At 36.9% G+C, this 22,425-nt stretch overlaps 1 protein-coding gene and 1 pseudogene across 1 annotated transcript; both read right to left on the bottom strand.

Annotated features, from left to right (window-relative positions):
• Positions 1-354: 354 nt before the first annotated feature.
• On the bottom strand, positions 355-11,796 carry LOC113073473 (1-phosphatidylinositol 4,5-bisphosphate phosphodiesterase delta-3-A-like). Its single transcript, XM_026246370.1, has 2 exons — positions 11,312-11,796; positions 355-1,908 (listed from the first exon to the last, which is right to left on the bottom strand). Exons 1-2 carry the CDS (start codon positions 11,397-11,399, stop codon positions 1,733-1,735), a joined length of 264 nt encoding a protein of 87 aa, XP_026102155.1. The 5' UTR covers positions 11,400-11,796; the 3' UTR covers positions 355-1,732.
• A 1,237-nt stretch (positions 11,797-13,033) lies between these two features.
• On the bottom strand, positions 13,034-22,419 carry LOC113073472 (rho GTPase-activating protein 23-like; annotated as a pseudogene).
• Positions 22,420-22,425: the final 6 nt, after the last annotated feature.

Below are 22,425 nucleotides of genomic sequence, written 5' to 3'. Positions count from 1 at the left end.
TCAGCAAATGTAAAGAGATCACATAAGCAAAGATTTCTGAGGGTAATGACAGCGATATTTCAGAGAGCAGAGATAAATGATAGAGGGGCTGAAGGCTCCCTGATTAGGTTCAACCAACGCCTGTGGTCTAACGAGAGAAACAACATTCCCATGCTCCAGTGAAGTCCCATGAATGGGATTATCAATCCATTTGAAGAGTATAAATGAGATTAACAGCTAGAGGTTAGAGATGATAGAGGCAGCTCACATCCCACAATGTCTCCTATCACAGACGAATCTGTGGTATGTTTCCATAATGCTAGGAACAAAGGTTGATTTGTGTGATTAAAAGATGATGATCAAAACACCAGAAAAACAGGTGAAAGTAACAGATTGAGACAATGAACTGACAATGAATTGTCCCACGACACTTCTGTTCAACGTAAGCACCAAATCTGGTGGTCTGAAATCATTTAAAGTGAGTTTGAGACAGTTCAGGATCATAATCATGGTATTCAATGATTATAAATATTTCTAGTTTAATTTCCTGGCTTTGCTTTGATGTTGTGAAACAAGCCACACAAAGTAGGAAATTAAACTGGAGAGAAGCTGAGGGCCTGAGCTTTTAGTCTATATAGACAAACACACCACCAGACATGTATTCATGAGTTCAGACATATGCACACAAAACCTTATGGGGTTTTCTGTTTGCTGTTGCATTGATTTGGAAAGTCCTGTCCCATTCATCAACAATGGCCAATGGTCAAAGGTGAGTGGTTTACAATGGGAAAAAAAGCCTGGTACTGGATCCCCATCATACTACTCTAAGACTAAAATAATGATTGCATTATTATACAAAATAATTATTATTATATACACAATCTAAAAGAAAAAAATCAGACCCTATCCAATGATAAACTAAAAAGGGTTCAAATGCAGTCATACATAATATATAGTGATGGCACCTGTAATGACTCATCATTGTATAACCTTTCTGCATCATAAGTAGTGCTGTATTTAGACATTTCGATAACAATCATCTGAAAATCCTTCCCTTGTTTGCCCTGTGATTAATTGGGTCAGTGCTACAGTGTGTTCCTCTAGGGTGTGAAAGTATGATTCCTTGATCTGATTAGTTGTGAAAATTATGTTTCCATACTGCTACTGAGTCCACTATCATATCTTTTTTAATCACATGTTAAGTTCTGGCATCATGGCACCTTCGTCACAGTGATCGTGTCACTGGCACCCATCAAGATATAAAGTCATTTACAAATCATCTACTGGACTGTGAGAAAAACAAATACATTGTTGCTGTCTATGGAGGATCAGAAAGCTCTCGTATTTCCTCAAAAATATCTTGATTTGTGTTCTGAAGATGAACCAAGGTCTTACGGCTTTGGGACGACATGAGGGTGAGTCATTAATGACAGAGTTTTCATTTTTGGGTGAACAAACCCTTTAACCTCCGTCTGTGTCAGCACACTTGTGAGAACAAATTCTTTAGACAAAACCTTGTGAAGAATGCTATCTTTACTGAACTGTATCCCAACTATACAAAACTGCATTTTGTTTTTGTGTGTGATTCATGAAACAGAAAATGATCCATTGTAGAGATGGAAGCTCAAAATGTAGAAACTAAATATCTTGCTGAAAAGCCCTCGGGAGCTCAGCTGATTTCTGGACTCGCAAATGCTGTGCAGAAAGCTGAATTTTGATATTTGCTTTTGGATGTAGCTCAGCCACAGATGATTTACTCACATGTCTGCTGTTTTTTGCTTTTGCGGGAGGCTTTGCTGGACTCACACCACACCGTCACACAGTCCTCCAGAAGCTTCAGGCTCCTGTCTTTCCGCCAACGCTGAGATCGAACCTTTATCATCTTTGACCCCTGCAGCATCAGCTGCACATCTTCATCGTCCAGAACACCTATGACACATACACATACATCATTTTAAAATATGAGCACCTCCTGTTCTTTCTAAATGTTTTCCAGTCTGTCCAGCACCTGCTGCTGCATGCAGTAAATCTGAAGTGTCAAGTCTCTAAGAGGTACACACATACTATAATTCACTTATATTGTGCCGTCCCAAGTTCGGTCTCATATTCACAAAGTTATATATGCCAGAGACTAACACTTCCCGGCACTGAGTCATACACCGTTTTAATATTTCATTCAAAACATGGACCAAAACCAACTCCTTACTCAGGCATCTTCCAAATAAATATATATGTGCACACTCTCACATACTCGAGACATGAGAGCACCGGGAAGTCACAAGCTACAGTCACAAACTCGAGGGATGATGTCATCCCACAGTGATGTAAGACACCAATATCTGTGTGTCAACGTCAGCAGCAATGACTGCACGTATATCAGGACACCGAATGACAATAATGGAAATTGTCATGTTCTCATTCTTAATCATCAACATATGTTTGTTTCCCAGATTAAAGTGACCTGCTTTGTTTGGAAGTTTGGAAAAAGTCTATTCACTGAGAGCAAAGATTGCATAATTGCCAATAGCGCACACGGAGCTCTTTATAGACTTTTTTAAAGCTAAGTTAAGCCTGGCTGTGCAGTGTTACAATAGGCTGAGGTGAAAAAAGAAAGAAGAAAAAAAACGGATGAGGGAGAAATTCAGTAAGAATAAACTGCATTTGTTTAAAGCATTTCTTTTTACAAACACTATAGTGCAAATTCATGCAAATCAGGTAAAATCTTGCTAACTTCAGTTAGCAGCCTAACAGCTTATCCTGCTAACTTAGTATAGTGTAAAGTGATTGAGAAAAGCCCCTTTGATTATCTTGCTTGAACAAGATATGGATTAGATTGAGAAAAGCCCCTTTGATTATCTTGCTTGAACAAGATATATGGATTACTACCATCATGACCAATAGAAATGCACACAAATATATGCTAACAATCAAACGTTTACTATATATTTGGAATAGCAGTTTTTATTTTTATTTTTATTTTTAAGTTTCTTTTGCTTACTAAGGCTGCATTTATTTGAATTAAAAATATAAAAATGTTAATGTGAAATATTACAACAATTTATAATGACTGTTTAAAATAACTAAATATGTTAAAATGCAATTTATTTTTCATGTATATAATCATAATGATTTGCTGCTCATAAATCAATGTTGAAAATAGTTGTGCTCCTTAATATTTTCTTGGGAATTTTTTACAGTATTCTTTGGTGGATAGAACGTTCAAAAGAAAAAAGGAAAAAAAAAAAAGAAGTTTTGCACTGAAATTCCATGGGCAAATGTGGTCTAATCATTTAGTGAATTCACCCCGATTCTCTGCCAGAGCTTTGCACTACTTCAAAACCTCTTCTCTTCAATAGCTCTCTGAAATATGATGAAACACTGCTTTCTTTATATTCATTTATTTTTATTACTTTTAATGTGACTTCAGAATAAAATAACTACATAACAGAGAGAAAGTGGAGTGAGAATAATGGCCTAGAAGTAAAAATACAAAAAAGCTGGCAATCAACAAAAGAGAAATGACTAAGAGAGAGGCCATGCAAACTCCCTCAACTCTTCCTGCTGAACAGCCAAAAGTTTTTGCAGCAAAGAGACACTCACCACAGCAACCAGAATCTAAAGACCTTGATAAAGTGTCTCTGACAAGCATGTATAAGTGAAAGACAGCACAGAGGTCAAGGGGAATAGAGGACAGAGGGAGGGAAAAGAGAGAGAGGGAGACAGAGAGACAGTTTTTTGGTATTTTGCCAGAGTACAGAGACAAAGCTACTGGAAACATGGCAATGAAATGCTACCACAAACTAAACTAAACTAAATAATGAAGAAGACTTACAATTTGAGGTAAAAAAAAAAAAACACTCAGTATTTTTCCTTCATTCGCAAAACTACAAATGAATGGTACTTTTGATGATGCCCACCCACATAAGAAGACTCCAATGCAAATCTTCAGTAATGCTGTTATTGTTTATTAAAACTATTAAAAATGTTAATATATGTTGTATATATATTAGACAAAAACAAAATCACTTGACCAGCTGAATTTCACTCACTTAGCAACATAAGCAAAATATTCCTGGTTGCTCCTCTAAGCCACCGAACCTGAAATTACTGAAAACATGCATGCTGGAAAAGAAAAAAAAATGGCTCATAGCTGTGATGTCACAAACATTAACCTCCTAGAAACAAAGATACTCTGAAAGAATTTTGGCGCTTTTTGTTCTGTGGTAATGTCACAGATATGGCTGGTATAAACTTTAAAGTGCTGGACAAACTAACAGATGTAAAAGCCCACAACACCTAACCGTTGTCACTCATTTCATATGCAAACAGGCTAGCTAGTCATACTGAGGTCATTTACTTTGAAATCATAATGATACAGTATTGAAAACAGGACATTTCATTTTACGATTAAGTAAGAGGGAGGAAACTGGTCATGAAAAAATGAAAATTACCACTTCAAGTCCATTTCAGTTCAAGAAGCCTCAATTAACTTTAAGTACAATACTGCTCAAAAGTTTAGGGTCAGCAAGATTTAATTGTAATTTTTTTAGAGAGTCATACTTCTATCCCGGCAGAATGCATTAAATTTAAGTGACAGTAAAAACTTTTATAATGCTTCAAAAGACTTCTATTTCAAATACAAATCAAATCAGCAAATTAGAATGATTTCTGAAGCATCATGTGAAACTGAAGACAGCTTTAACATAACAGCAGTAAATTACATTTGAAAAGACATGAAAACTGCTATTTTTCTTTGAATTTTTATGTAGCTTTGGTGGAAATAAGATACTGCTTTCAAAATTTTGGTTTTTAAAACATGTATTATATGATCCCTTAAATGTAATAGTTGGTGAGCAGATGACCCATACTTTAGAACATTTCGACTACTAGAGTTACCTACAGTTCACCTGAGGTTCATCTTGTCCATAGTGAGCATATCTATATTTAGAATAAATGTGGGCATGATTGCATGGATGACTAATTCTCTCTCATTACTTTATCATTTCGCAGAAGCACAAGAACAGTCAACCAACTAGAGCAACCTGGAAGAAAAGAAACTTAAATAAACCTACCACATCTGGTTAACAAGCAAATTTCATACCTCAAACCACTGAATAACTCTTTTCTCACACAAACAACTCTTGATTATTCCCACTGGAGGGCTTTATTTTGAAGTACTGACATAGTAACATTAAATCACACCACCAAAGAGCACCAACTTGCACAGCCTCTTCATACAAGGCACTCAAAATAATTTTACAAGTGCAATAAATGTCAGCAATACACTTACAGCATATCCATTGATGCCAGTAGCCATGCAGAGATAAACAAGCAGCACTGCGCTAGCCAATGGAACAAGTCTTATCAGGAATCAGACAGACTGGCTAAACCGAACGTCTGCTAGCAGCCTCATGCCACAGAAAACCGCTAATTCTCAGCATATAGAGACTCTTTACCTAGATATCACACTATACAGACTGTGTCTGTTCCCCGAACTAAAAAATACAAAAAATGTCAAAACCAATTTAAGTGTAACAAATTAATTGATGTTCAACAATTAAAAAACAATGTAATATGAATAAACAAATGATGAAGCTTGGCTTATTGAATATCAGGTCTCTTTCTACGAAAGCACTTTTTGTAAATAATATGATCACTGATCATATCCTAGATGTGCTCTGTTTGACAGGAACTTGGCTAAATCAAAAGGTAAAGGGGGAGGTGTTGCTAGAATTTATAACAATATTTTCAGTATTTATTAGAGGGTGGGCTGGTATAACTTGTTTGAAGTAATGGTGCTTCATATAACATTATCCAGAGAAACAAAGTGTTAATCATACAGTAAATCCCCTGTGATGTTTGAACTGACTAATGTATACAGGCCATCATACAGAATGTATAAAATAATTTGCTGATTTTATATCTGAATTAGTGCTGGCTGCAGATAATGTTTTAAATGTTGTTGATTTTAATATCCATGTTGATAATGAAAAAGATGCATTGGGATCAGAATTAATAGTCATCCTGAAATCTTTTGGGGTTAGACAACACATGTCAGGTCCTACTCATTGTTGAAATCATACTCTAGATTTAATATTGTCACATGGAATTGATGTTGAATGTGTTGAAATTATGCAGCCAAGTGATGATATCTCAGATCATTATCTAGTCTTTTGCAAACTTCATATAGCTAAACTGTAAATTCTAATCCTTGTTACAAGTATAACCATCACTTCTACCATAAAAGACTGCTTTGTAAGTAATCTTCCTGATTTATCTAAATTCCTTAGCATATTCAATAGCTCAGAACAACATGATGATGTAACAAACTATGGACTCTCTCTTTTCTAGCATTTTAGACACGGTTGCTCCTTTATGCTTAAAGAATATTAAGGAAAATAGCGTGACAGTGTGGTATAATGAGCACACTCGCACCCTAAAGAGAGAAGTCCAGAAAAAGGAGCACCAAACTAGAGGTATTTTGTATTGCTTGGCAGAAAGTACGCTAGTCTACAGAAAAGCATTAAAAACTGATAGATCTGATAATTTTTAGTCTTTTAGAAGAAAACAAACATAACCCTTATTTAATTATTCAATACAGTGGCTAAAATTACGAAAAATAAAGCATCAGCAGGTGTTGACATTTTTCAACAGCACAGCATTAATGACTTTATAAACTACTTTACTTCCAAGATCTATACTATTAGAGATAAAACTGTAACCATGCAGCCGTCAGCTACAGTATCGCATCAGATTCCCTGAGGAACAGTTCCACTCATTCTCTACTTTAGGACATGAAGAATTTTATAAACTTAGTGGAAGTGCATTAGCTTGGTTCAAATCATACTTACCAGACTGCCATCAATTCATTGCAGAGAATGAAGAAGTATCATATCAATCAAAAGTGCAGTATGGAGTACCTCAAGGTTCAGGACTAAGGCCATTACTTTTCACGCTTTACATGTTACCTCTGGGAGATATCATCAGGAATATTTGAAAGCCACATTTCTAGCATTTGTAAAACTGCATTTTTCCCATCTCAAAAGTAAATTACGACCTATGCTCTCAATTTCAAATGCAGAAACATATGTTCATGACCTCAGGGTTAAGATTATTGTAATACTTTATTGAGTGGTTGTTCTGCACACTTAAAGGGTTAGTTCACCCAATAATCAAAATTATGTAATTAATAACTCACCGTCATGTCGTTCCAAACCCGTGAGACCTCCGTTTATCTTTGGAACACAGTTTAAGGTATTTTAGATTTAGTCCGAGACCTCTCAGTCCCTCCATTGAAACTGTGAATACGGTCTACTGTCCATGTCCAGAAAGGTAAGAAAAACATCATCAAAGTAGTCCATGTGACATCATAGGGTCAGTTAGAATTTTTTGAAGCATCGAAAATACATTTTGGTCTAAAAATAGCAAAAACTACGATTTTATCCATCATGGTCTTCTCTTCCATGTCTGTTTTGAGAGAGTTCAAAACAAAGCAGTCATATCCGGTTCACGATGAATCATTCGATGTAACCAGATCTTTTTGAACCAGTTCACCAAATTGAACTAAATCCTTTTAAATGGTTCGTGTCTCCAGTATGCATTAATCCACAAATGACTTAAGCTGTTTACTTTTATAATGCGGCTGACAATTAAAATTTATTTAATTCAAACAGTACACTGACTGAACTGCTGTGAAGAGAGAACTGAAGATGAACAATGAGCCGAACCAGATAATGAACGAAACATAGACTCGTTCACAAGTCAAGAACCGGTTGCATCAGTTTTCAGATCACCAGTAGTTCTTTCGGACAGTTCGATTCAATAAACCGGTTGAAGAAAACGGTTCACCGGTTCTTTTGCGCTCGATGTAATGGCGTCAAGTAAAGTTATGAAGCAACACAGAATAGTGTACACGGTTAACATTCAGCAGATATTCTCCAAAACGTTTTATTCGAGTACAAAAAGTATTCCTGTCACTATTCTGACAATGTCTTTCAAACTTTTCTAGACCTTGACAGTGTAATTTACTTGGCAGTTAATGGGACATTCACAAGCCTCCTAGTTTTCATCAAAAAAATATCTTAAATTGTGTTCCGAAGACAAACAACGCTTTCACCAGGGGTGGTTCTAGAGTAACTGAAGGGGCCAGACAGGGCCACTTGTGCTTTTAGGGTTCACAATTTTTTAATTCATCTCAACCTACTGAAGCATTATTCATTCAGTCATTTTTCACCATTTGATTCATATCACTGCAATCTCTAGAAGAAATCTATAACAATTTCACCTAAAATGAATGTTTCATCATGTTTCATGCATTTGACAAATAATTTAGTATTGTAGTGCCATGGGCATCATGCACTCATTATTTTTGAGTGGGCACAAGTGAAGCGGGGGGGGGGGGGAGAGGGTGTAGCAGCCACAATACCACTCTATAATTGATAAGTTTATATATAGAAAAGTTTATATAAGAAAAAAGGCAAAGAAAAGAATCAGAGAAAATTTTTATGGTTTCCACTTAAAATAACCATTATAAACCATCACCTTTTAACCATTAAAACCATAGAAAAAATATTACCAAAATATATTATGAAATATCTCATTTCTCAAATATATTTAAGTAAATGCATTTTGCATCTTTATAGATTATGTTAAATGATCTATAATGGGCGAAGTAGCCTAATAGTGTAATCTATTAACTTGGCATATAAAGATCCATTTTAAGAACCAGACACGGGTGTGATACCATAAAATATTTTTAATATGACTGACTTTGTATTTAATGTGAATTTATTAAAAATGTTGTAAGTTACTAATTAGTCTGTAACAATTTAATTGTACAAAAAGAGACCAAAAACACGTTTTCACTTCAGTCCAGCGAGTTAAAACACTCTCAAAAAACTCCAATAATAATCTCTAAAGCGGTTTACACTTTGAAATTAATATCTTACTTACATTTGCACACCTTCATTTTGTAGTTTCTGATGAGAGAATTAGCAAGAGAATTCAGTCAGCCAGCACGCAAGGTGACGAAACAGAATGTCAGCGGTGAACGCAGATTTGAATTTAGCAGCTGGTGATTTATATATATATATATATATATATATATATATATATATGGCCCCTCCGACCACCCCGTAGAACCTCCCCTGGTTTTTACGGGTTTTGAACAACATGGGGCAAGTGATTAATTAATTTTTCATTTTGGGGTGGAGTATCCCTTTAAAATTACTGATTAGCATTCTACAAGGTTACCACATTTTAATTCTAATTACTGAACTTTTATTATTAAATAATACTTGATTTAATATTATAATGCTTGACTGGCATTGCCATTTTCATAAATAAATATATATAAGACCTTGTCGCCTAGATGGCCACCGGGACAAGACCACAGGAAACAGATGATTCTTCTGCACAATCTGACTTTGCTGCAGCCTGGAATTGAACTGCTGGTTTCGTCTGGTCAGAGGAGAACTGACCCCCACACTGAACCTGGATTCTCTCAAGGTTATTTTCCTCCATTATGTCACCGATCGAGTTTTGGTTCCTTGCCGCCGTCACCTCTGGTTTAGTTGGGGACACTTCATTTACAGCGATATCATCGACTTGATTGCACAGATACTATTTAAACTGAGCTGGATGATGACATCAATGAATTCAGTGAGGAACTACCTTTAACCAAAAATGTAGTGTTTACTATTGTCATTTTGCATTATTGACACACTATTTTCCTATTAAATACTGTAAAGTGCTTTGACACAATCTTTATTGTTAAAAGCACTATATAAATAAAGTTGACTTGACTAGAATTCCACGGAAGATTGTACAAATGAGCACAACATTAAATAGAGTTAATAAATCCTTAAAAAAAACAGGGTTATCGCAATAGTTTAAGCTAAATTCTTTCTCTTGCAACTGCAGTCAAAGTGCTGTAGTTATGGGAAGAAGCCAGGGAATGCAGACAAGTCCTCAGAGGATCTTGTACTCAATATAGCGACAACATTCAACTCATTCATGATCAAATGCAGATAAAACCCAGCTAAAACAGGCAGATGTGTGATAGCTAAACATATGAAGAAAGCGATACAAATATGCCATAGTGACTTTTCTGGGAAATCAGCCAGTTCTTGAAGAATGCTGCACATTATTTGTTGCATAATTTGCTACAATACAAGCACAATGACATAATAATCCATTTGACATATTTTCAAATATCTGTTTCTCTCCACCCGCGTACATGCGGTTCCTTTCAAAAGCCTGAAGCATAAACTAGTGCAGTTATTTTGGTTTGGTTTGAGAACTAGGCTGATATTAACATGAAATGTGCTAGTTTCAGAGATCAGCTTGCTGCATAATAAGATATTACACATAGAAAGTTTTTTACGTGGACAGCACAAGCAAGGGTCATAGGTAGGTGGTGGTGATCTCAGCTGTTGTCATGCTGCTGAAGGACGGAGATGAGAGGTAAACATGAGTGGGAAAATAATAATTGTGCGAGATCAGTCAGTGGTTATGAGTGTGGAAGTGTGTATATGTGCGTGTTATGCTAAATTACGAAATAATAATATATCAGGCCATCCCAGACACACCAAAGAATTGTGCATTGCATACAGTACACGGTCACAGCATCCAGTCTTAGAAGGCTATTCACACAGAACTTTTTCTTGTGCCCAAAACATCTAGGAAAGGTTGTTGGATTTTTCTAAACTTTAAAGAATACGTTTTTGGCAAAAAAAAAAAAAAAAAAAAAAGAATTCTGCATCTAAAACACTTCCAAAACAACAACGACAACAACAGCAACTTCTCCTGCTCTGTGTCAGCTCACATATCAAAAGTAATACAAACAGTGAAATGTCACACTGCTGTCATCTAACACTCTTGGGATGAGCAAGCAATCAAACCAGATCTAACGGTTTTATATCTAATTATAATTGTATAAACATTACAAAGCCATGTCCAAATCCAAAAATAATGTGCATTAGAGTATTTTTTTTTTTTTTTTTTACCAAAAGCAGGTCAAAAATTGCCTAAACACAAAGGGTTAATAAATCACAGAGAAACTCATGGGGTTATTATACTAGATATCTCAAAATATTCATATGTCACGCAATATGAGCATTTGTCAAAAGATAAAGGTCTACTGATTAAGTGGAATGACTGAATCTGCTCATTTTTCTCCTTTCACAAAATGAACTTCTAGGGTTGAAAACAAGTAAGTGGCTGAGATTAGGTTTGCTTTCTGTGAAAGTAAAGAAAGCATGCATACTTAAAGTATCATTCTGGGTATGGTAGATATTTTTTTGTCCTTAAATGTAGCCTATTATGATCTCACCAAGCCTCCGAAGCGGGTCGTGGGTTTTTGACTCGTGCGCTTTGGGTTCAGTCTGAACTGTCTCTGGCTTCTTCTTCCTCCCCAGCATGATCCCTGTCCCTGCGGCTCCAGGCAGAACTTCTTATAACCGTCTTGAGGTAAATGTGCATAAACAACAGACACAAACTCTCCAGAAGAACGCGTTTAAAGGTCTGGCTCAGTGCATGTGAATGTGAATGCTGGTGTGACGGCTGTCGCAACACTTGACGCGTCTAAAAACGCAGCGCGTAACCCGATATTCCGCAGATGAACACGAGTCATTCACTCACACACTCGATGACACGTTTACTGTGTCACCGACTCTGCCGCAAATCTATCTGAGAAGTTGATTGTGTAATTTTTTCGTTACTTTAAATTTTTAGTCTATTTTAACTTGTCCGCCTAGCTGATGAACAGGTGTCGCAAATATAGGTTTTGGAGATCAACTGTTTCAAACCAATGAACGTTCACAGACTTCTCCCTGGACTCCACCTATTGGGTTTATTCATAGTAGCAAATGTTTTAGAAACATGATTTGAGCTGCAGTGCGAGACTTATCGAGCGCTCACAAATCACTCAATGCTGCCATCTGCTGAAGTATTAATGAAATGACGGGAAATAAATAAATGAATTAAAAATAAAAGTCAAATACAAGAAAATTATATATATATATATATATATATATATATATATATATATATATATATATATATATATATATATACACACACACATATATATATATATACTAAAAAGATTAATTAATTAATTATTTATTTTTATTTGCATGTCAACAACAGGTATGTACTCCTGTGAAGATGTGAGTTAATTGTAGGCTAAAGCTCTGAGCTTTTCTTAACCAAGCTATTTTCCCATATTACATTTATATATATATATATATATATATATATATATATATATATATATATATATATACACACACACAGTGAAAACAGCATTAGTCGTTTTGGTTTCTTTCAAATAAGCTTTTTTTATCAGCTCATATCGTTGGACATTTTTGAAAATTAGCCATTCAGTAACTGACTTTTTCTTTGCTATTTAAGGAGCCTGATAAAAGCATGCATTTAAAAGAAAAAAATATCTGAAAAATCCAAAATATTTCAAGAGTCGAAAATAGATAGCTGTTAGGAGCACTTTTTTTTACTTATGTGACAAAGGTGTCAAGTTGTTTATAGTCTCAGCCTCAGATGCTCATATCATCATGCCCACGTACCGTTGGCTAAATGCTATGCTAATATCAGGTGGGTGTCCGCTAGACAATGGCGGCACCCAGGGGTGCTTCAATAAAACATAGACATCTATGCAATAAAATATGAAACCCTGCCCCCCTGACATTTCCACACCCTGAAACGTGACACTAAACTAAACAAACTGTGATTGGTTGACAGCCATCAGACTATGTTGGACTATGTTTATTTTTATTTATTTTTTTACTGTATAACATTCTTCTAATGTGCCCCTAAAAAAAGTGAGGTTTAGTTAACTTTGGGTTACAAACTTTGTCCCCCAAAATATATGGATATACAAAACTGTGTGAGTGTGTGTGTGTATATATATATATATATATATATATATATATATATATATATTTTTTTTTTTTTTTTTCCTATACTTTTTCTCAGAAATGTTGCTCCGTGCTAAAATGCCTGCAGCACAAGACAAAAGCACAAAACCCGAATGAAATATGCTCTGCAATAAGAATTTATTATAGCTTGTGACAGACACTCGTTGCAGGTTAGATCTCTGTTCTTTGCACTGAGGTGAATGGATTTCTGCATAGTATTTGTAAGTCACAGAGAAAGGCCATTAACAGGGAAAACAGTCTAGTGGAGTTAAAACAGGTACACCCCAAGATTTCCAAATAAAAGTACTTATTATATTCATACAAAATATACGTATAATATATACTGTGTATAAAACAAACAAACAAAAAATATTAAGGAAAAACATTTCAAGTAACATCTTGAAAGAAATGACTGTGCACCTAAGTGCACTTTGTAAACCATATATAAACTAAAATAAAGGGGGTGGGAGATAGTATATGTTTATTTACAAGGTTAACTTAAGAAAGGATTTGTACAAATGTTACAAAATACTCAACCACATAATGTATACACAGGCAATTTCAGACACACATACACACTCATATGAAGTGATTTCACCAATGAGCCGTTACTCAAAGTAGATGAACATGTGGGAAGGAGAACACACCACACTGCCTCTTATGGATCTTAATGTAGTGAGTTACTGGTAGAATTATGCACCTGCTCTAATGCTGCTCAATGGCCTAAGTTAAAACTAGTAAAACTGTCACTATCAACACTGTTCCTGTTTGATATAACACTGTTTAACCAATACTGCACCGGCACATTTGAAAAATTGGTTCATCTGGGACTTTAAAACACAAAAGCACTCCATGGCATGTGAGTTGTGAGGGTCTTGGCAGTAACTTTGGCAACACTGAAAAGCCCCTTTGCCTAGCAGGTGAAGAAAATCGGAGTAAAAGTAATGTAAATGTGATTTAACTGAGGGTTTTTATTTTGTATTGACACGCCAACCTAAAGGGCTGTTCACACCGACAGCGATTTGCAGTGACAAAGTGACTGGATTCATTTTCATTGAAAAAGATTTGAAGCAACATAAGCAACATTGTTTGCTCAGCTGCTTAAAGAAGAGACCATGTTTATCCAGATGAACAGCAATGTGATGCAGCGACAATAGGGAAATAGACCAGGGCTGGGCAAAATTTAGTTACAGCTTCCTTTTAATTCAAGGAAATTCAATACGATCAAATTTGGTCACACCCTAAAAGATGTTGATTTGGAATTTGAATTGGACTTCAAGGAATTAAGGTAGAACAAAGAAAATGTCAAAGAAATATCAACAGATGTTGAATGGGAAATGTTCTGGGAAATTAAGTGTTTTTCCACCTTTTTTAATAAAATTAAACCTAATTTGTAAAATGGCAAAAATGTATATAAAAGGGGCATTTTCACACCAGGCTTGCTTGGACCATTTGTTTCAGAAGCTGATACATTTTCTGATCATTTAGACATGGCAACTGCATTCAGATCCGCACCAAAACAATCAGCCCGAGAACGCCTGAACAAGGTGGTTCACTTTTGGTGAGAATGCAATCTGACCAAATGACCCAACAACCCGAGGTGTATCATAATTCATAATGTGAAATGTTTTACTTCGGTGGGTGAGCGATATATTTATGACAGTTGAAAACCAAAGAGCATCTCTTCATTGCATTACATGACTTCATTGCATTACTCTGAATTCACAAATGCTCATACCGGTAATCTTCATTCTGCGTTCACACACAGCATCATTGCGGCAAGTTACTGGCAATGTTACAACTTCTCATACCAGTAAATTGCAGGAAAGAATTTACCGGTATTTTTGCAGAGATCCTGTTCATGCATGATTTCATGTGTAAAAGGGGGTTTTGTAACAATTTAAATCCCTGTTCCGTAACAAAGCAAACACTACAGGTATGAAAATGCCCATGTTGCAGTTTTATAAAAATTTCAGTTCATTTTAACCTCAATTTAAATTCTGTTCAAATTCCAAAACTGAACTAGAATTTGAAATCATTCTCAATCCAATTTTGACACAGTACTAGACACAACTAGACACAGTTGGAAACTATAGAGAAGTCCATTTAAGGCAAGCCATGTCACTCGGTGGCCATCTTTGAAATGCCTCTTGGGCATGTAAGTGCAGCTCCTAAATCTTTGAATGGGAAAACATCAAATTCTCAAAAAACTTTCACCATGCTCATGTCTTGGTTATTCTAAAGTCTTTAGTGAGTTTGAACACCTAGCAGTCAACAGTACTTGGCCACCACGTAATCGCTGTCAGTGTGAGCGGTGTGAACAGACTGAGGACGCAGCTACAACAAAACCCAAATCCAGCTCTCTTGGTTCACTAGCCTGTACACACCATCACTGCTACAAGAAATCACGAAAGCGCGAGGTAGGCAGGGCCCGCTGTGCAGTAAGGGCTTCAGTCTCTGAGCACTCTGGGTGGGACTCTCCAATGTCCTGCTTTTCAACAGGGGAGGGTGAAGCTAGCGGTTTAGGGGGCAGCACTGGTGGTTTTTTTGACTGAACAGTCTGTAGGGGAGACAACCACGGTGTGCCTCCTCCATGCACGTCTCTTTCGGCGCGTCTCTGGCGAGAGCTGCTTCCTCAGGCCGACGATGCGTAGATCATCCGCAGAGCCCATTAAACGAGCCCTGACCTGATCTACCAGGGAACCCTGCCCGGTGGACAACAAGCAGCTCTTACTTCCTAGACCGGCTGTGGATGTTGGCGTGAACTCATTTCGCACGTTAACCCCTTTAGAGGAGGATTTGGCTTTGGGGGAAGGAGACGTAGAGGAATCTGGGATTTGATTCGCACCTGACCGCCGTTCTCCTTCTGTGGTGGAGGAGCTGGACAGTTCGGAATGGTCCACCGAGGGCGCTTTGGATTTGTCTGCCTTGAGTCTTCGCCGTGCGAGTGTGTCGCACTGTATGAGGCGGTGGGAGTTAAAAGAGGGGCGGCTGTGGAGGCGCTGGGAGGCGGATGATGAATAAGAGGAGGATGAGGCAGTAGATGAACGTGCTGCGCTATCATCAGGACAGGTTGTGCGGGAAGGAGGAGGCGGAGCGAGGGTGGAGCCAGAGGCGGCAAGAGGCGTCTGCGATTTACAGTGGGCATAGAGGAAACTGCGTGGTGCGGTTGGTTCGTGTGAGGTGTGCGAGTTCTGGATTGAACGGCTTGGTTTTTCCGGCCTCTCTTGGGTGAGGGAGCGCGAAGCGAATCCACTTTCATTATCGGTTTCACTCACCAGTTCACTATGCTCATCGTCTGCATCTTCACCCCGCCCCTCTGATGCTAAGCTCCGCCCCAGAGTAGACAGAGTAGAGTAGCCTGACACAATAGACCGTGCATCATCTCCTCGCCAGCTGCGACCTTTCACTTCAGACCTTTGCTCTTCTTCCTCTCTCAGCAACACCACTGGGGCTACTTCCTCAGTGCTGGGAACTACTACTTCCGTCTGCTCCTGTGCCTTCTGGCTCTCACACTCCTCCTCCTCCTCTTCTTCTTCTTCTTCATCCTCTTCTGCCTCCGCTCGAGGGGCACAGAAGGATGCAACCTGCCCCATCTCTTGCAAGTCATCTTTTTCGTTGATGCAGGATTTAACGGGTTCATGCTCGGAATCGTCGTCTGTGCTGCTCCCGAGGAGACGGCCGTTGGGCCGCTTCCGGCGTTTGCGTGTCACAGCCGACATAATCGATAACGTCAGGATATCCTTGGCAGTAAAGTCACGTTTTGATCCCCATGTCCCCTAAGTATCAAATATTACAAAAAAAAAAATGTTTTATTAAAACAAATATACGAATGTTCATTATAATCAAATACAATTTATTATTAAATATGTATGAAATAAGATAAAAAATATATTTATATTACAAAAAAAAAGAAAGATACCATTAGAATGACAATATAAAAAATAAAAAAAGTAACAATTAATACAAAAATAAAGAGAGCGAAATAAAACAATAACAATACTTATTTCATTACTAGTAAAAGTGAGCAAAAAATACAGTATTCTCATCAACCTTTAAAACACAACAAACATATTAAATAGTTTTCGGTCAATACTGACCTTAGGTTTTGCAGAATCACTGTTGGTTGAGTCTGGCCGGTTAAAAACAGAGATAGGGAGAGAGATTTGAAGAGGAAGTTAGTGAAATTAACAAATATTTTGGCACCATGTTAAATATATGCTGTATTAATGAGAGGCACAGAGGAGGATCAACGGTGTGATTGTCAGTAAGTTAACTTAATACATTAATAAACAAGACCTAGAGCAGCCTCTGTGTCAGTCATTGAGCATTACCCCCATAAACAGTGATTGTGAGACAGTGTTCACACAAGATCCCGTATAAACAGCATCTGTGCAATAAACAACCAGCCACTGATTGTCAGTTAATGTTCCAATGTGAACAGGGTCTTAGAAGAAGAACTGAAGGAGCCCATATATGCAGCAGTAAAAGATAAAGCGCACACTGATGACATGACCCACGAAAGAAGCTATGGAAACGCCTGGGCAGAAACGGTAATTGTCAGAGGGGGAGAAAGATGAAACAAACACAGTTTGCCACTGCAAACAGGACCCGTTTAACTGGTTTGTGCATCACTTAATATTAAGTGCATATATTTGTACAAATTATTTTGCATTAAATTCACCTACATACCACTACCATTCAATAGTATTAAAGGAGAGGACATAATATTACATTTGCATGAAAAAGTCTGCAAAAACAGTTCTCAGCAAAAATAGTTTTCAGCACTGATAAAAATAAGAAATGTTTCTTGAGCAACAAATCAGTATATTAGAATGATTTCTGAAGGATTATGTGACACTGAAGACTGGAGTGATGATGCTTAAAATACAGCTTTGATCACAGAATTTTAAAATATATTCAAATAGAAATTATTATTATAGCTCTTAATATTTTTTACAGTATTTTACTGTATTTTTCATCCAATAACTGCAGCCAAATTAAACCTTGTTCGAAAACATTCAAAAAAATCTTACCCAGTTTGAACGATACAGAATATGGTCTATACTAAGCAGAACCTACTTATTTAGTCAGGACTGAAATGTAAACTATAATATTCTAGCTAGAAATGTCATTATGATCTACGTTATTATACTCTAAAATGACAAAATATTAAATACACCTGAGCTATTCTGTCAGAATGAGAGGATAAAAAGTATCCTGTTGACAGCTTTATTTGGCACTTTGTATTAACAGCAGATGTAAACAGGGCCATAAATACCGCCATCACTTGTACATATACAGTAGCCATTAAACACACAAACACACACACACACACACACACACAAAGAGTGCATGGCAGGGGAAACCCATCCTACCGCAGTGCTTGTTCCACAGGCTCAGCTAAGAGAGGGATGCAGAAATGTACAGAGAAAGACAGCAGAACATGAATATAATGAAAGAGATTGTTTAAAAAAGAAACCAAAACCCAGAGAAGTAAAGAACCTTCAGCATGCAGGAATACAGAAATATGTTGGACCTGCTGCTGTCTACTACTGTCACATGCTCAACAGACAGACCTGTCCATCCACATGCAGATGAAAGTGTGTTTTCTAGTGTTAGTCATCAGAGGTGGAATATGACCTAGTCATCTAAAGGAGACTACTGTCAACTATAACTGGCTGTTATTTAAGCTGACTATTGTTGGCTGTAACGGGTTAAGCACTCTCACCGGATGCCTCCCCGAGCGTCCGACCAATATTAGAGAGGAGGTGATCTATGTTTGGGGCGGGCTGAACGTCCTCTGTGTCCACTGGTGTCTGAGGGGCGATGGAAATATTTAGCCATGAAAAAAATGTACATTTTAAATGCTTAGTTATGTAGTCATATATGAATCTCAATAGTAGTAAACAAAAACAAACAAACCTTTTCATCTTTTTCGTGTTCTTCACAGAAAAACCAGGCATGCTGTGTAAGAGAGCAAGACAATCATGATTTAAAATGACAATTCAAATGAAGACTAGCTGTCATTTTTTGTCAGCTGTGTGCCTCACATGCTGAATGAGTGTCTCCACAATCTTGTAGCGGTCAGGCATGTGGGTGACCATGTCTGTCATGTTGTCCTCTGAGTTCCGGACGAGAGTGGGGCCAAACACCAGCGCCAAATTACGCGGCTCCATCTGCACATACACAAGCGCTCAGTAAAACATCCTACAGCTAACATGAACCAGCATGCTACTGTATTCAACAGGTTACACGAGCAACTCGGCTGCCTTTTTAACGTGAAAAATGCCAAATTCAGACTTTACTAAATTTGAAATAATACTTATTCAAATCTCTAGACTATTTGCAAAGATCTGACAGGATCCAGCTGTTTTTTAAACTCAACACAAATCCAAATGAATATATAGAAAACAACACCTGTGTCTGATTATGCTTTGCATTTGTCAAAGGTAAAAATATACTGTGATTTAAAATAATGAAATATCAAAATCACTCCTAGTGGAAAATAAATACATTAAAATTGATTTGAAATACTGTACATTTATTTCATGCTAAGTATACTACAAATACATTCACTTATTCATGTGCTTAATAAAAATACCCTGCAATTGGACTTATTGTATACTAAACTGGTTTATTTATTATTAAGAAATTAGAACAACTAATTTTGTGCTGAATGCACTTTAATTTTGCGGAAGCAGTGCCGAAGTCCAACTAAAGATATACTGATGTATGTTTGATTGTGCTAAAGTGGAACTACTGCAAGTATACTTCAGGTACACTTTAAATATCTTGCATTTAAATATGTTATATATTATTCAAAAATATATTATTCAAAATAATCGGTGACATTGAAACACATTTTAGGCTTAATATTAAGAAATGTGCCGCTATGCACAAGCTGTACTCCAAATAAAGCTTAAATATAATTTCTATATCAGTAAGTCTCAAGCGATATGTCAGTAAATATGTTAATAGATCTAAACTATACTTAGTATGAAATAAATGTATTTTTAAATATATTACTTTGTTCTTATCACAGTGGTCTGCCACAGTCTTTAGGTGTCCGATTAGGAATTTTAGAGTGTGGAAGTAATAATCTGGTAAATCACGTATCTGCAGGAAGACAGAGAGACAAAAGGAAAAGTCAATATAAAAGCAAAGTAAAGAAAATATAAAATAAATGCTAAACACTAACCATTCAGAAAGTTTGTGGTCTGTATTTTTTTTTTTGTGACATTAAGCAAAATAAAATATTTATATTTAATATTTCTATGTAAATGCGTTCCTTTTGAACTTTGATTGATTGCAAAGTCCTAAATGAAAACATGCATGCTTTATAAAATATTTTGATGAAATAAATGCAGGCCTTGGTGAACATAAAAGAAATCTTACAGATCCGAAACGTTTGAAAGGTTAGTGTAAACAGCGGAAAGTGGCTTTTTAAAGTAACATGTTGAAAACAAATTCATAACCAGTTTCTTCATTGTCTTTAGCCTATCACTGGCATTCTCCATCCGATTGGCCTCAATAAAGTCATTGTATTTGTCTTCAAGAGGAATATGAGAAACAGAAGGATAAATGTCACCAAATGACATACTTCATACCTCTCAAAATATATTTCTTCAGGAATTCCACAGTATTTACAGTTTTAATGCAGATCTCACAATAGCACTAAATCACAGATGACATGCTCATAATCTCACCATCTGTGAAGAGGGGCTCTGGGAGTTTACGGAAGAACGACTTCAGCAGGCTGCTGACAACATTCAGGTCTTGCCATTTCTGTACAGGAGTGACAAGTGAAAGCAGTTGTTGTTGTTGGTGTTGTTGAACCTAATTATCACTGAGTCCCCAGTATGAGGAAGCATCCTCTTCAACATGGGAAGTGAATATAACCAGTATGTTGATTTAGCCTCATAGAGCCAGTGGCAATTTAACAATGACAGCGTCTCTGACAGAGATTGTGTGTGTGTGTGTGTGTAGACAGCTCACCTCCTCAGCGATGTTGATGTCTCCTCCTTTGTTGAGATGCTCCTGCAGGCTGGACACTACTGCGTTGTTTCCTGGCACTCTGTAGATCCCTGTATACTCCAGACCCATCTCCTCCACCAACCCACAGCAGATCTCCACAATCAGGGGAATGCACTACACAAACAATACACATGTAAACATACTAAACTAAACATAACAGGTAGCAGAAGTAACACATTCAGCACACTACAAAAAGGACACACCTTGTTGTTTGTAGCAGGCTGGCAGTCCTCTAGACGTACACCAAATGCTTTAGGACTTGCTTTTTTAGCCTTCTTCATTATATTTATGCCCCAAGGAGATTTAGGGGGCTGCTTTCATCTTTGGCCTCGTGTTTTGGGGAACGTGGAGGTGCGCTGTTGTCTTGCTTACTGAGCAGAAATGTCATTCGATGCACTCTGGGTGAGGAGTCTGGTTTATTACCTGTTGGACTACAAAAGGGAACCAAGAGGAGGATGATTGTTTTAAATTCTAAACAGTGAAATGTGTTAAAAATGCTACAATGATCCCCAATCTCACCTTTGCTTTCTGTAGTCATTCAGTTTCTTATTGATGAGAGCTTGTCGTGAGAAACCCAATTCCTACAGACAAATATGAATAAAAGAAACCTTTAAGTTTAATTTAGACATTTTGGGCAATGCCAACCACATTCTTCAAGTTTTTGAAGAAATTAACTGACAAGCTGTGCTAGCAGTAATGAGAACTACAACAAACTGTAAATTATTTTATTTTCACAAAAACCTTAAATTGGAAACAAAAAAATAAAATGGAAAAATAAAAGATTTTCAACATTTTCAAATTCTTAAACCAAAAAACGGTTTTCCACATGTATGTTATTAGATAAATAAAAAATTGAAAACAAAATAAAATGTACATTTTTACTAAAATATTTCCCAAGCATGTTGGGTTTTGTTTTAGCATATTCATAAAATTCATAAATTAAATTAAATTGTTTTATTTCGTTTTTCCAGTATGTAGCTTTTATTTTAGCATGTCCATATATATATATATATATATATATATGTGTGTGTGTGTGTGTGTGTGTGTGTGTGTTTAGATAGATAAATAAAAGATCATATATTATGGCCATTTGCATTTATTAGCACACCTGTGATAGCAAAGCCTGCTGACAGTAAAGAGCAGTAAGAGAGGAAGCAGATCTCAAAAATAAACACATGTAAACATGCACTGCTTCCTGCACAGGCAATGACGACCTCAAAAATCCTTTGTCGTTCATCTGGACAAACCCATAACAACAAATTTAGTCTTGCAAATTCCTTCGATTGAAGTCTATTTGCCATCATTCTCACACCCTCACCTCGTTGTCAGTCTTGCCGTTTTCTCGATGACCCTGATCCACTCCAGCATGTCATCTCTGTCCTCCGCCTGTAGCAGGTATTCACAGAAGTCCTTGTGGTCAACTCAGCGCGTGTTTGCGCTTCGTTTCGCTGTATGCAATGTCCACAAGGCAGCC

The sequence above is a fragment of the Carassius auratus genome, unplaced genomic scaffold (assembly GCF_003368295.1).
Source record: "Carassius auratus strain Wakin unplaced genomic scaffold, ASM336829v1 scaf_tig00012235, whole genome shotgun sequence".
Lineage (NCBI taxonomy): Eukaryota > Metazoa > Chordata > Actinopteri > Cypriniformes > Cyprinidae > Carassius > Carassius auratus.
The sequence above is the reverse complement of the archived record's forward strand: the minus strand, read 5'-3'. Positions and strand labels throughout refer to the sequence as shown.